The sequence below is a fragment of the Aulonocara stuartgranti genome, assembly GCF_965226115.1.
Source record: "Aulonocara stuartgranti genome assembly, chromosome: 5".
In the NCBI taxonomy this organism is placed as follows: Eukaryota; Metazoa; Chordata; class Actinopteri; order Cichliformes; family Cichlidae; genus Aulonocara; species Aulonocara stuartgranti.
The window spans coordinates 18,771,078-18,785,887 of record NC_138943.1 but is presented as its reverse complement, the minus strand read 5'-3'; the positions used below and the strand labels follow the sequence as shown (position 1 = coordinate 18,785,887).

At 41.1% G+C, this 14,810-nt stretch overlaps 1 protein-coding gene across 4 annotated transcripts; it reads right to left on the bottom strand.

Moving 5' to 3' along the window:
• Positions 1 to 379: 379 nt before the first annotated feature.
• On the bottom strand, positions 380 to 13,099 carry rereb (arginine-glutamic acid dipeptide (RE) repeats b). Of its 4 annotated transcripts, none has more exons than XM_082533390.1 (17): positions 12,760 to 13,099; positions 11,861 to 11,909; positions 10,854 to 10,978; positions 8,604 to 8,703; positions 8,422 to 8,520; positions 7,979 to 8,059; positions 7,695 to 7,848; positions 7,462 to 7,548; positions 7,166 to 7,359; positions 6,817 to 6,975; positions 6,288 to 6,398; positions 4,531 to 5,666; positions 2,916 to 3,120; positions 2,130 to 2,832; positions 1,898 to 2,038; positions 1,630 to 1,798; positions 380 to 1,400 (listed from the first exon to the last, which is right to left on the bottom strand). In XM_082533390.1, the coding sequence occupies exons 1-17, from the start codon at positions 12,783 to 12,785 to the stop codon at positions 1,367 to 1,369; spliced, it is 3,573 nt and encodes a 1,190-aa protein (XP_082389516.1). In that variant the 5' UTR covers positions 12,786 to 13,099; the 3' UTR covers positions 380 to 1,366. The 4 variants fall into 4 exon arrangements, with proteins under 4 accessions (XP_082389516.1, XP_082389515.1, XP_082389517.1 ...); XM_082533389.1 differs by having other exon boundaries at positions 6,817 to 6,978; positions 12,760 to 13,098; XM_082533391.1 differs by having other exon boundaries at positions 1,630 to 1,804; positions 12,760 to 13,098.
• Positions 13,100 to 14,810: the final 1,711 nt, after the last annotated feature.

Below are 14,810 nucleotides of genomic sequence, written 5' to 3'. Positions count from 1 at the left end.
ATGTAAATGGTTGTTGTCAAAACACTTCATGTGATTTGCTTTTAGTGCCACAAACGATTAAATGCAATCAAATCAAGAATGAGAGCCTTTTCCTCTGTCTGAACACAAGCTGAACTTCATAACCTCCAGAAATGTAAAATTAGCTGCAGAATGGTTCTACTAAGACATTTTCACACATGCACATCAGCCCTGGTGGAGCTGTATGCGAGATTGGCAATTTTGTGGCTCTAGATGGATTATAACGTGCCAACTCCCTAGAACGTGTCTGAGGGAACACAGTAAGAGAATTAACTGCCTTAACCAAAGTGAGTATTTCAACTACACTTTTAGTGTCTCTTTGGGAAAAAGGAAGAGCAGGAAGTGCAAATAGGACATGGTGTCAATTCAGAAATATTTATTGAAATAAATATGTCATGGATACACTTTCATATCATGTCACATAAATACTGAATTTGGGCAGTTCTTTTTAAAAATGTTCAAGCTGAAGTTTCGATCCAATTAAGTTGTTCTCATTAAAACTGTAAATACGCTTTCCTAATAAAATCAATTAAAACACTGTCTGTAAAGACAGATCATGGTCCGATTCTAGTCACTGCAACTAATAATACTATATACTGTTTTTAGCTTATGACTTACTTTTGTGCTGGATCAAGGGTCGAGTGTTCACAACTACTGTTATATCAACTCGCTCATATAGGTACAATCTCAAAAATGAATGAATAAAAGCTTCGGTTATAGTGTGAAAAGATATCTTGATATATAAAACTTTCGGATTTAAACAAATATTTAGCAGATTTAGGAGTACATACAACCTCTACTATGCTTTCAAAGGCTAAACATCACAATGCAACTCGCTACTCTAGTTTGGTGAAAACTGAAGACTGAGTCATGCTAGGTTATTACAATCATCCACACATCGATTTAAATGTCATTCTGTACAAGGAAATCTTTTAGAAATCATTACAGAGATAGTTATAGTTGACACCAAAGTCAGTCTGTTTTCATATCCTTTATAAGAGCTGAATTTTAGCTCATTTAAGTGACTGCATAACAAACAAGTTTTTTAGAGTCACTTTAAATCTCACATAAGAGTCAGAATAATAATATTATTATTAATAATGCTATTATTATCAGTGTTGAATATTATAATAATAAAGTAGTATAAATTTTCTAGTGATATGAAAATCTCAGACGGACTTTGACAGTCGCATTAAGTGCTGAACAAGGAATGCACATAGAGATCCACAAATATTTTTCTAAAATATATTAAAACAAACAAAAATGACACAAAATATTCTCTTACAGTTTCAAAAGTACACAGTATTGGGTAAAAGTTTAGAGTTTCAGGGCATGCACCTCCTTGGACTCAAGATGGCTTGTCACCTTCTTTCTTCAGACGGCTTTTGACAAACAGAAAAAGAGTTAGATGGTGCAATGACGTGTAACAATTGACATGAGTTTCCCTGAGCAGTGTTGACTGCATGTTGGACATTTTGGCAAATGATGTAAAAGTATCACTGAAAAGTACAATTTCAATTTGTACCTTGCGCAGTTAAATGGTCAAACATGAATTCAGATAGAGAATTTTATTATTCAAATTACTAAAGTGACCGAATAGAGAGAGCTCACCTGTAATAATCCTCCTGACCTGGTAGAGGGCCTCCATGCAGGTGATGCCCGTGCAGCCACTGCTGCTCCATTGCCATCCTCTGCAGCTCTGCAGACTGAGCATGCATGGCCTGAAGCTGATGAGCTGCAGACATCGGAGGAATTGGGCCCTGCAGCTCTCGTGGATACGCTGCTCCTTTTCAAATTTAAACAAGGTCACAGTGAACCAGTGGAATTTAGAAATGAGTCAAGATGTGGTCTGTGACTAAGTACATTAAAGACTACAAACCAAATAGTGGGTGGCGCAGCATCTCATGATCATGAGGAAGATCGCTAAGTAAAGGGTTGGGGATTGGGCCTGCAGGGAAAGGGAATCGGGCCAAACGTGGTCCTGTTGCCAGAGGATCCACTAGTGGATGAGGGCTTGAACCTGTTTGAAGAAAAAAGAAAGACCTATTGTAAAAAGCTAAAGTAATATTAAGACCTTGATATGTTGAATACTGCTGAATAATTAACTTCACCTTGACCGAGGGGGTCCTGTTGGTGCAGGTGGAGGTGGGAGTGAATGTGAGAGTGTTGGTGATGATGGGGTGTAACATTAAGCATCTGCAGCCTGGCAGCAGGATCAGTCGCCACTGAAGCCATCCTCTCAGCGTGAAGCCGCTCTGCAGTGAGTCGCTCAGCGTAAGTCAGCTCCGGGCGCAGCTGAGGTGCCGCTAACACCATTCTTTCACGCTCTAGGTGGTTCAGCCCAGGATGGAACGGCGCAAAGGGATGTGGGGGCCCGGGTATGTGAGGAAGACCTAATGGCCCATGTCTTGCAAAGTGCTCCATAGGGTTTGCAGCAGGGTGCAAGGTTTCCAGGTCTGGGGGTTTGACCTCAAAGCCAGGCTTCATCCTCTCGCGTAACTCCCTCTCTCTGAGGTTCCTCAGCTCACGCTCTCTGAGGCTAGGCTCAGCACTGTACAGGCCAGGCATGTGATAGGCCAGCAAAGGGTCACCAGGGGTCAGGGACACATAGAAAGGATGGTTGCGGTTGGTGGGAGACATGACATGGGGTCGGGCGTATTCGCTTAGGGTGCGCAGGGCAGGTGTGTCTGGGCCAATGTAGGGAGGAACGGCTGCTACTGTGGTGGGCGGCTGCTCAAAGGAGGGGCGTCCGTGGCCTTGAGCCACCATTTGAGCTTCACTCATACGACTGTCATGAGAGGAGCTGGATGCTCTCTGTAAGCAAATGAGAGATAACTGTTGACATGTTTTATGTAACAAAAAGGGGAAAAATGAAATTAAAAGAATATTGCACTTACAGCACTTCTGTCGGCCTCCCTTTCTCGCTCTCTCTCTCTGTCCTTCTCCCTTTCCCGTTCTTGTCGAGCACTGAGCTCAGCTTCTCTCCTGGCCTTTTCCACAGCTTCCTCTCTTTTCTTGGCCAGCTTGGAGGATGGCAGTGGAGTAAAGAAAAGGTCTGTCCTGGCACACGAGTTGTAGCCACGATCCAAGTGCTTGATAAACCTGAAATATTTAACAGATATGCATTTATGAGCACTGAGTATCAGCTTCATATGCACAAAACTGCATTACGAATCATTCAAAAAGTTTAGCTTTTATATTATAGACGCAAAGTCTAATGAAATTTAAACAACACTTTCATTTAATGTTGATTTGCTTGCAAAAATATCTATTTTTAGATGGTTCTTTAAATGAAGCATTGAGATTTTTCTTCACTTATCCTGAAACTCATTTATGTATGTTTATTAAATTACTCTCAGCTATTAAGAAACTTTATCAAGAACCAGTATTACAACATTGTTTATGCTCATTGTTTGATTGCCTTACGTCCATCACTTATCTGGAAATGAAAATAAAAGTAAACGTTATGATTTTGATCTAAGTCTCCCAATACAAAGAGCTTCAGACAGACTTCAGGCAGATTTAAAAGCCTGGTGAAACATTTGAAGGGCATTTTGGATCAACTTAAGTTCTAGTCGAAGAATGAATCATTTTGTGTGAACTTCCAGACTAGCTGAGGGGTTGGTGTGAGTTTATTATCCTGCCAATTATTGTGTTTTCAATTTTTTTGTCACGCTTTACAACAAATTAATAATATCAAAATCTAAATTTTGACCGGAGACAAACAGAAATACATCCAGTCAATTTGGTGGAAAAGCAAAATGTGCTGCAAACTGGCCCACGGTTAAAGCAGCTACTGTAACAGTAGTTCCCATGACTACTTGTATATGAAAAGTGTGACTTGTATTGATACATAAAATTACCACCACAGTCTACAGTCCATTTCAGCTGCATTGCTCAGCTCTTTGACTCTGCTCCAATACTTTTACTCTTTTAGGTGTCATTGCTCTCACACATCTGTTTGTTTAAAGCTTCAAGAATTGGTGTAAAGAACAATAAAATATAAAACTTAAGAAAAAATACTGCCATCTTGAGATCACAGACTTACATCACACAGACTCTCACACACCCTTTGCACTGGACTTTGATTTTTATCTCAGCTACGCTCCTGCATAGTTTAACAAGTGCATCATACTGAGTTGTGATGCTATCTGCTGACACAAACACACTGAAAAGATGAAAACAATACCAGCTATTGTATTGTGGCTGGTAAAAATTCACTGTTCACTGATTGCCCGGGACAAAAAATATCAGACAAGCAAGTTCAGAGAGGAGATAATGAGCCTAGTGGAGAATTTCTCAGCTGAGTAAAGATGAGATATACTTTATTGTTCTCAGACATTTCTCAGACAGAAGTGCTGAACGCGAAAGGGAAACATATTTTTCTCACAGGTCAAAACATCTTTTAAAAGGAGAAAAAATGCTGGACTGACATTTCTCAGGTGATTTTACTGCACCTGTCAAGTAAAACCTGGATTGTTTTTTGCAACAAACAAACAAACAAAAACATACCGTGCAGACTGACTGGCATGACTTGCCATGTTGACAATGGTTGGCTCTGGTGAGGGGCTTCGAGGTGGAGACGGTGGGCTCTCAGCCTCCTCCATCTCATCAAGAGGCTCCTCTTTAACCTGAACTTGCGAACCTCCTGCAGCGCTGCCAGACGAAGGTCTCAGAGGAAGAGATTGGAATGATGGCTGGAGGCTCGGTACAGGGCCAATAGCAGCGGGTGTTACAGAGGTGAGGGGGTGTGAGGCTGCAGCAGGTGAGTAAGAGGAAGTCATGTTTTTTCCAGAGTTTGTCTGCACCTGAGAGATCACTGGAAGCTGGCTTGGAAGTGAATGCACAGGCAAAGGTTGTGGCATAAGCTGAAGAGGGGGAGGGGGAGCACCTGGAGGATGCTGGTTGGGCAAGGAATTGAGAGGCTTTAGAGCAGGAGGCGGCGGAAGATTAGAGGGCATCTGGGGGAAAGGTGTAGCAGACTGATGGGGAAGCTGTTTGTGTGAAGGTGGAATAGGAGTAGTGGGAGGAGGCTTGACTTGAGGACCAGGAAGAGGAGGTTGGTGGAGCTGACCATCCCTAAAGAAGGATGGGGGTCGTTGGGGGGGCAAAGGTGATGGACCATGCAGCTGCAAAGGCTGCGCAGAGTTGAGAGTGGATGGGATCTGAAATGCTGGAGGAACAGGAGACTCCTGTTCCAATGATGATGGCAGAGCAGGTGGACCGGAAATACAGTGAGGGGTGGGCTGTGCACGGCTATTTGTGCCTACTGTGGCAGCTGACTGGCCAGTGGCGGCCTGAGGGGGATCTGGAGAGGGAGGAGGGGGGCTCTGAGCTGGGTCTGCAGAGGGTATGCTTTGCAGTAGCTGGGGAGTGATAGGCTGTGAGGGGAGGGCTTGGGGGACCGGTGTGTCAGCTAACACAGCAGTGGGGGCAACCGGCTCTGATGGAACACCGTTGGGCTGGGCAGATGAGTCAGAATCACTCTCGTTGCCCTGCTGAGGGCTGGGAATGCTAGGAGAAGAGCTTCGGTTGTCTTGATCGATGTCTTTGGTGTCACTGCTGCCATCGTCCTGAGCACTGCGACTCTCTGAAGAGCTTTCCTCCTCAACCTCAGCCTCACCCTCTGAACGCGAGCTCTGTGGATCCTGGAGGAACACACACACACACACACACACACACACACACACACACACACACACACACACACACACACACACACACACACACACACACACACACACACACACACACACACACACACACACACCAAAAAGCCTGGTTCATATTGTACTTAAAAGTGAATTCATGTCTACAGTAACTGTGTTTTTATATATACTGAATAACAACAGGTTTTCTTTAGATATTATGGGGCGATCGTGGCTCAAGAGTTGGGAGTTCGCCTTGTAATTGGAAGGTTGCTGGTTCGAGCCCCGGCTTGGACAGTCTCGGTCGTTGGGTCCTTGGGCAAGACACTTCACCCGTTGCCTACTGGTGGTGGTCAGAGGGCCCGGTGGCGCCAATGTCTGGCAGCCTCGCCTCTGTCAGTGCGCCCCAGGGTGGCTGTGGCTACAATGTAGCTTGCCATCACCAGTGTGTGAATGGGTGGATGACTGGATGTGTAAAGCGCTTTGGGGTCCTTAGGGACTAGTAAAAAGCGCTATACAAATACAGGCCAATTACCATTTTTACCATTACAAAAATGATGAGGATCATCATAAAAGTGTTACTGCAGCTTTAGTTTGCAATAAGTGCTCATGTGCTCTCACCTGTGTCTTTGGCCTTTTAGGTGTTACTTTCTCAGGCTCATCGGGCTCCTGAGCAGCACTTTCCCGTACACGTTTTGCTGACTTTTGTGACGTGACCTCCTCTTTTATCCTCTGCAGAGGACAAAAATGTCATTACTCTCCACAAATTAGATGACTCCAACCGACAGAACTATACACACATCGTAATGCTGTGCACACAGCTGTTTAAATATTAGCTTTGTTAAAAGACCGAAAGTTGAGGCACACAACGATGTGTGCTGCAGGTAAAGTTTCTGGGCTGCCTTTCCTCATCACAGCCATCCCTTAAGACTCTCTCCATTTAAAGCAATGCATTATCAGGGACCGTAACATCTAGTCTTTTTCCTGAAAAATTATGTGGTTGTCAAGGCAAAAAGAAAAAAAAAAAAGAAAAGAAACCCACACTCCACTGTTTGGCAGCAACCAAAGTGACCCACAAACAACCAAGCTAGTATCACAAGATAATTCCAAACAGGTCCAACAAGTATACGAATAGGTAATCATGCTCTACCTTGTTTGTTTTCTTTGTGGATTCATTCTTAGTATCTGTGGAAGACGATCTCAAAGAATTGGAGATGGATCCACTCGGGGAGGGCTGGTTACTGGACTGCTGATCCTCACTGGTCGGGGAGCCTGTAAGCCTTCTGTGGCCACTTCGTAACGATGATAACTGCTTTAAAAACAAAACAGAACACACATTTAATATTGTTAAAACCCAAAACAAGGATGACAAGTATCCCTTACTCGCAAAACCTGCAAAGAGGTGAAGCAAGACTTAAAGCTATGAAATCGAATTTAACTGTAATCTAATGTCATTGGTAATAGTGAGTGTGTGGCTGATCTGCCAGCCTCACGCTTACAGGTGCTCTGCTACGCCGTGTCCTCATGGCATGCTTGCTGTTCACTTCTTCCTCCACTTTAACAGGTTTAAACATGAACGGAGCGCTTCCTGACTTTGGGGCTGACGGCAGACATCCGTGTTTGTTTTCATAAGTACGACAACTTGTACACAGCAAAGGGTTGCCTCTCCCACCCTGGTGCCAATCCTTAGAAGCTGTAACAAGAAAAATGGCTTTAGGTACAAGTTTCACTGTTAACTGTTTAAAAACAGCTTTCTTTATCAGCTTTTAGCCACTGTTCTAAAACTAAAACTCACTTGTTGTGCCACAATGACTGCAACTCTTGCTTTCCTGTTCACTGTCTTCACTATCAAGATCATCATCACTGGCAGAACTTGCATCCACTACAAGAAAACAAACAAACATGCCAAAAACAGCTTAGACCAACACAAAGTCCAGCTCATAGGACTGCCAAACCTCTGGATTTTACAATTACCCCTCCATTCAACAGACTTGGGGACACCTTTCCAAAGAAGCTTATGAGGATTACCTGAATAATTTCGAGACTGTGCGTTCAAAGGAGAAGCTGCAGATCGGGTTTTTGCTTTGCGAGAGGACGGCTGCCTGCGCTGCTGTCGGTAAGCTCTGGTTCCTGCGGCCTCTGGTGTTTTCTTCCAGTGGTAATAGAAAGTGATCAGTTCTCCCTGATGACAAGAACACAGATAGTCATGTTATGACTGTCATGTTATGGCTTTCTGATCAAAGATGTGACAACAGTGACATGTTACAATCATTATAAATTGCTTTGTCTGCAAAAGCATAATGTGAAATTACAGTCTTTTTGCTGGGGAGAAAGTCTTTCCGAATGCGGAAGAAATTTTTGCCATATTGTCTCAAGCCTTTGATGAAGCGTTTCTGTAGGGAGCAACAGAAGGCAAAACAAATTGAATGATATTCAGACAGAACACTATTACAAACAGGAGCTTTCAATAAACATGCAATTGATTTACCTTGTAAAACTAGTGATCTGCTTTTTAAAACATGTAGCTGTTACAGACGCAATGCTACTGCAGAGATGCATCATATTAGATTCTATCTGAAGAACCATTTAAGATGCAGGCAAACTGCCCAAATAATAATAAAACAAAATACATCTACACTACCCGCAAATACTAAATGTGTTACATATATTTAAACCCTTTAGAAATTGTATAAGCTTGCACAAAGATCTAAAAAACCTTTAATGCAATATAACTAAAAAAAAAAAAGGCTCTCACCACGTCGTCTCCCGACCAACACTTTTCAATAAGTTTTGGCAGAGGCTTCTTAACAAGACGCTGGAGAGCTTTTGCTGCATCATAGTGACTTGCATGAAGCTAAAATAAAAATTGTGGATTTTAATACATCTGCAATAAATGATGCTGGAAAATAATAATATGACTCAAGTTGTGCCTCATACCATGTTCAGAGCATTGAGTGTGGTGTCATCACGGGAGGCTGCTAAACATCCATCCTCTGTGGATCCACCATCACACATCCCTGCAAATGCCGCCATGCTCCTTGAAAATAAACAGAAGTATTTATGTTAACAAGTGAAACCAATGCTGAAGGGGTACCTTTACCCTTTCTTAGTTTGACATTACTTTTCCTATGTTGCCTGCTTACATGATATTTAATAAATCAGGCAAAAAAATAAAGGCGAGAACAGCAATGCAGCTTAAGAGCAAGAAAAGCAACATTTATATCATTGGAGTAGAGCTGGGCGATATGAGATTTTTTCATATCACGATATGTTTTTTTCATTTCAGGCGATAACGATATCTATCACGATATAAGCCAAATAACTATATTTGTAAGATTTAAATGTGCCGTTGCTCACAAGTAAAATGTGAAATAATCAGCAGCTTGTTTTTAAATATTTATTTCCCATAATAAGTTCAACAGGGTAGATGTACTCAGATAAATAAAGGCAAATATTGCAAACTACACAAAAGGCAGCCGCTAAAGCGTTTAAGTTTCAAAATAGAACAAACGAAACAGACTAAATTGTCAATTCCACTTAGAAACAAAATATTAATTCTAAAAATAAATCTTAGTTTGTTTTACAGAAGAACAGACAAAACAGACTAACTTTTGTCAATATCAAATAAACTGAGAACTAAAAGGAAATTCTCAATCTCTCCTTGTTGTATAGCTGAGCTTTTCAAACAGTTTTAACAGTTACTTTAGTCTGACAAAAGCCGAATGACGAATTAGCGCTTCCAGTCAGAGACTGAGGCTACGTCCACACGTACACGGGTATTTTTGAAAACGGAGATTTTCCGTTTTCGTTTTAAAAAAATTATCCCGTTCACACGTAAAGGCAGAAATGAAGGAAAACGCTGCTATGAACATGCCAAAGCAGCAGGTGGCGCTAGATTCCTAACCGTGCAGAAATGTTGGCCAATCAGAAGTCTAGAAGCCTCGGTGGGAAAAAGTAAACAAAGCTGGGGCATAGAAGCAGAACAGAGTCGTATGTGTGGAGGGACAGTAACTGTGTGTATATGTAAGCATTTAAACACTGCAGAGAGTAGAATTAACAGTAACAGTATTGTAGAAATTCATTTCACCGAAACAATAACGTGGCGCACAGTGTGATGCATGCACCAGTTTATTGTATTTGCAGACTTGCTTTCGGCACAATTTACAGTGCACGCTACTCTATTTTTTGTCAGACTTGAAATAGCCGAAATACCTTCACACTACGGAACTTCTATGGCTCTTCCGTTCGACAATCTCTCCGGCATTGGAACCATCATCTGTTTTCTCTTCGGTCACGCTCGGTAGATTTTTCTAGTCGGCACACTCATTTCCTCCATTATGCGCTGGCTCCATTACCTGCTGGCTGCTTCCCAAACAAACACATGTGCGGCTTGGCACTTGTGCTGTATGTAACAAGTCACGCGACGTGACGCTGCGGCTGTGATTGGTTCGGCTCTGCACTACTGAATTTGGATCGGCTGACCTTTTTTTTTTTTTTTTTTTTAAGAGGACAAGAGCGGCGAGGTATATCGCGATAGCTTAATTTCTCTATCGAGTAAAAGTTATATCGCGATACATATCGTTATATCGCCCAGCTCTACATTGGAGCACTATTTTTTTTTAAACTAACAGGTACCGACGAATGAAAAATGTTGCTGAAATGCTGAATACCAACAAACCACCAACACAAGCAACTGTAAGGCCAGATTAGATACAGCAGTATTCACTAAATCCCTGCATCACCACCTCAATATTTTCTAACTTCAACATAACGCAGCAAAAAAACTCAAAACAAAAAGCACAATAGAGTCTGAACTGACTGAAATCTACTGCAACCAACCAGAAAAGAAATTATCTAACAACAATAGCGAAACCAAGAGTGGATCTATTTTGCATGTACTTCCTCATCTGTAACACTTTCCTGATGACTGTGTCAAAAGTGGGCCGGTAAGACTGGCTCTCTTTGCCTTTTAGTATTTTTACACCAATAATGGTACGTACTGCCAAAACACATTAAAGGTTACATAACAGTTTTAGATTATTTTGTAATCAAAAAGTTACATCTGTATTTAGCTGTTCAGTAAGGGCACTGAGTTATTTACTATTAGATGTTATTGTAAATTTCTGAAGAAATTTTATACATGCAATTTTTTTTTTATTTGCAAAAGGTGCCAAGACTTCCACTTACCTAGCAGCTCTGAGGTACATGAGAAGGTCACAGTCATTGACCCCAGGCGTCCACATGAGCTCCTCACTCTCTGTTTGAGTTTGCAAACCAGGCGCAGGCCGTGGCTGCAGCTCTGGGAGCTTGGCCTGCAGTGCAACAAACGAAAGGCCAAAAGCACAGCAATTAAATAATCAGTACAAGGGACAACAAAAGCAAAACTTACAAAGAAAAAGCTACAAAAAACACATTATTAGCATGTGTATGAAGTAAATAATGGTTTAAGGTTTTTCTGGTTATCAAATAGGTTTAGCAAGCTGAGTTACATAATAGGATTTCCATGAAGAAACCGGAATGTAACATTAGCTATGAAAGAAACATTTACAAGGGATGCATGTATATCTTTCTTTAATTCACACAGGCTCAAATATATAAATCTTTTATTTATTTGTTATTAGTCCTTTATTTATCCAGGTAAATATCTCATTGAGATGAAAAATCTCATTTCCAAGAGAGACCTGGCTCTTGGCAGTGCTGACAAAGCCGAAGCCTATTAACTTGATTGACAACTGGTAGTTTCTCTTTGCCACCTTAAAAAGGATTTGTTTGACAGCACTCATTGGACTGACCAATACTTAGGTATATTGATTTTCCTTAGATCTTGAGTTCCTTGGACTTTCTCATTGTTCTGAGTATGTATATGTATATGTATGTACACACACACACACACACACATATACATACACACACAAAAAGAGCAGGATAATACAAACAAACAAAAAAAATCACTGGAAACAGCTGTGGTTATCATACAAATTGGTGCAGCCCTACAAATAAGAAAAAGTTGTGAAACTGCAAACCTGTGCAAGTCCCTGCAGGTTTGAAAGACACATGTTTAGCTACATTGTTCAGAAAACACCTCCTAATCTCAACAAGTCTTGTGGAACTGGCTGTACAGTGAGTCTAGTAGCTGGTGCATTTCTTAATTATAGTTTATTTATAAAAATAAATAAATAAAATAAAGCAGCTACCTGATGACTTGGCCCCACTCTGATCTCTCCCTGTGTGCTGTTTAGGCTCCTGAAAGTACAGAAGAAAAACAAAAAACAGGCAGCATTACATTTCTACACCAGAGCAAATTAAACTCAATTGTATTAATTAACTGCAGTCTGAAATGCATACACATGTATTTAACAGGTAATTAACGCTGTACGGTATGTAGTCAGGCACAAGATCAATATTTGCATGTAACTTGTCAGAGTAGCTTCCCTCGCACAGACTGCACAGTGATTTCAGCAGTGCGATAACATCCCGCCCCTCCGCCTCTGTGGGCCAATCTCAGCCGTGAGCAGCGACGTTTCCTTATATTACATGAATGAAATCCGACGCTACAGCCATCGCAAAACCCTGTCAATCAATCATACATGAGCTGCTAATTTCTACGGACACCATTACGAGAACAGTGTGTGCTACTTTTGGAGATCAGACTGACAGTAAACCCTACCCAGCCTAGTTAACCTAAGCATTCCATAATAATTATCAACATTAGCATGCCTAACATTTTGACACCGATTAGCAGTCTCTCATGTAAATACATGCCTCACGGGAATTCCACAGCCGATTCAATAAATGTTTGCAAACTCTACCTAAGGTTAATCCAATTTACTGACATTATTTACACGATAGCTGCAGAAATAACCGTGCCCAGAAAAGCGTTTTGACAAGCCCGTGCCATTAGCTGCTAACTAGACAGTAGCGTTACGCTGTTATTTTGGCTAGCTTGTTAGCCAGGCACGAACTTCGTGACCACTGACACTCCGACTATTTCACACAAGCTGCTCTCAAAGTAACGCGGGGAAACACTAAAACACACATTTCAAGACAACTAAATAATGCGACGTAAATGAAGGCGGCGAGTTAATGAAGTTACCTCCGCGGACTGAACAGGTCGTCCATGTCGAAGGATGTTTGGATGTGGCTTGTTGACACTACGCAGCGCAGTCAGCGGGCGATACACACAAACTATGCGAATCCCCTATTACATGGCTATTCAAAATGGAGGCGGTGTAGTGGAGGGACTCGCTCTATTTTTTTTCCCTGTGCAATGACCTCAGCAGCCACAGCTAAGACTTCAAAGTTGCCTGGGTGTACATAACTGAGCATGTGCCGCGGATCAGCAGCAAGCAGCGCAAACGATACCGAGGCTTCATGATCATCATCACCACCACCAGCAGCTGCTGCTACCGCTGCTGCACAGGCAGCCATGAATCAAACAACACACCATACTGTGTGTACTGCTGCGGTTATTAGACAGCATTTTGAAACACATCACACCACATTGACCGCCACCTACACAAGCTGTGATTTAGACAATACACTTAATGCGGTTCAGCTTTTTTGTTGTCACATTTGCTTTGAGTTCACCACAAACAGAAGTAAACAAAATAACCATTAAATATTACATACATGTACATTGCAACCCGCCATATTGCAAATTGTTAATAATAATAATATTAATATATAATGTAATAATAACGTTAAAAATAAATTATTATTATTATTATTATCATTATTATCATCATTATCATTATTATCATTATTATTATTAGTTTGCACACACTCTTCATGGGAATGGCTGTCATGGTAATATTGGACTTTTAATGATTTGTATGAACTGCTTTTTCTCGCGCTCTCTCCAGGGTCAAATACTGTGCGGCAAACATTTTAAATGTCTATTTAAAAAAACAAAAACAAGAATTGGGTGCAAAATTTTGAATTTATTTTGGATTTTCTCTAATCCACACAGGGTCAATAGTACACACACAAACATGCACTTAAATCTTTTATTAGGTGGTGCTGAAGGTTCACCATCGACATCTAATTAGTGATCAAAACTGACTACAACTAATAAGTTTCTTTTTGCCAGTCGCTGGACTGAACAATACTCTGGACGATAGGGAATCCAATGAACTCAGTGGACATCTAAGAAGAATTGTAGAACCATTTCTAAACTGCAGATTCCAGGATCTTCATTACACTTTTGTTAACACTTTTGCAAATATCTGGAGGAAGACCTAAAGTGTCACCCTGAGATGACAGGAAGTTGTTTGAGATATTCAGGAAGAACCCAGAAACCATCATGGCTCATTGGAAATTGGTGGAATACCAGCATCACTGTCCACAGTTAAGCGTGTTTTTAAATTCTCCCTCAGCCCTCCCAGAATCTGGTTCTGCTGGAGGTTTCTTCCCCTTAAAAGGGAGTTTTTCTTTCCCACTGTTGCCAAGTGTTTGCTCATAGGGCATCCTTTGATTCTTGGGGTTTTCTCTGTATTATTGTAGGGTCTTTACCTTACAATAAAAAGTGCTTTGAGGCGTTACAGCTGCGTTACCTGAATGACAAGAGGCATGTATGTCCTGATTTGCTCTAAAATTATACAAGTCTGAATATTCTGAATCTTCCTGCATCTTTGGTTTGGACATTTAAGATTTTATGGGAGAATCACATTTATATTAGGGTTTGCGATTTACTTGTAATAGTTGAGGATAGCGTAAGCCCTATTTCAAAGTTGATCCTCTCATGTCTGCATATGAGAAGGAAAAACACAAAACAAAAACTAAAAACAGCATCAGGAGCCAGTTTAACTAAAAAAACAAAACATCAAGAACGAACTACTACAAGTGTGTTTTGCTGTTGTAATATACACTGATCTTATTAACAATACAATACAATTTTATTTATATAGCATGTTTAAAAAACCAGAGGGTACATCAAAGTGCTTCACAGTAAGGAATAAACAGTAAATGATTACATTGAACTGTAAGTCATTAAAACAAGCTAAAATAGAGAACAAACAAAAGCAAGTAAGTAGAGATAGAGAGAAATCATGATTATCCAGAGAAATGAGTAGCGAGCAATTAATGAGCGGTGAGAATTAGTGAGTTGGAAAAGCCAGGTCGAATAGGTACGTTTTCAAGCGTGCT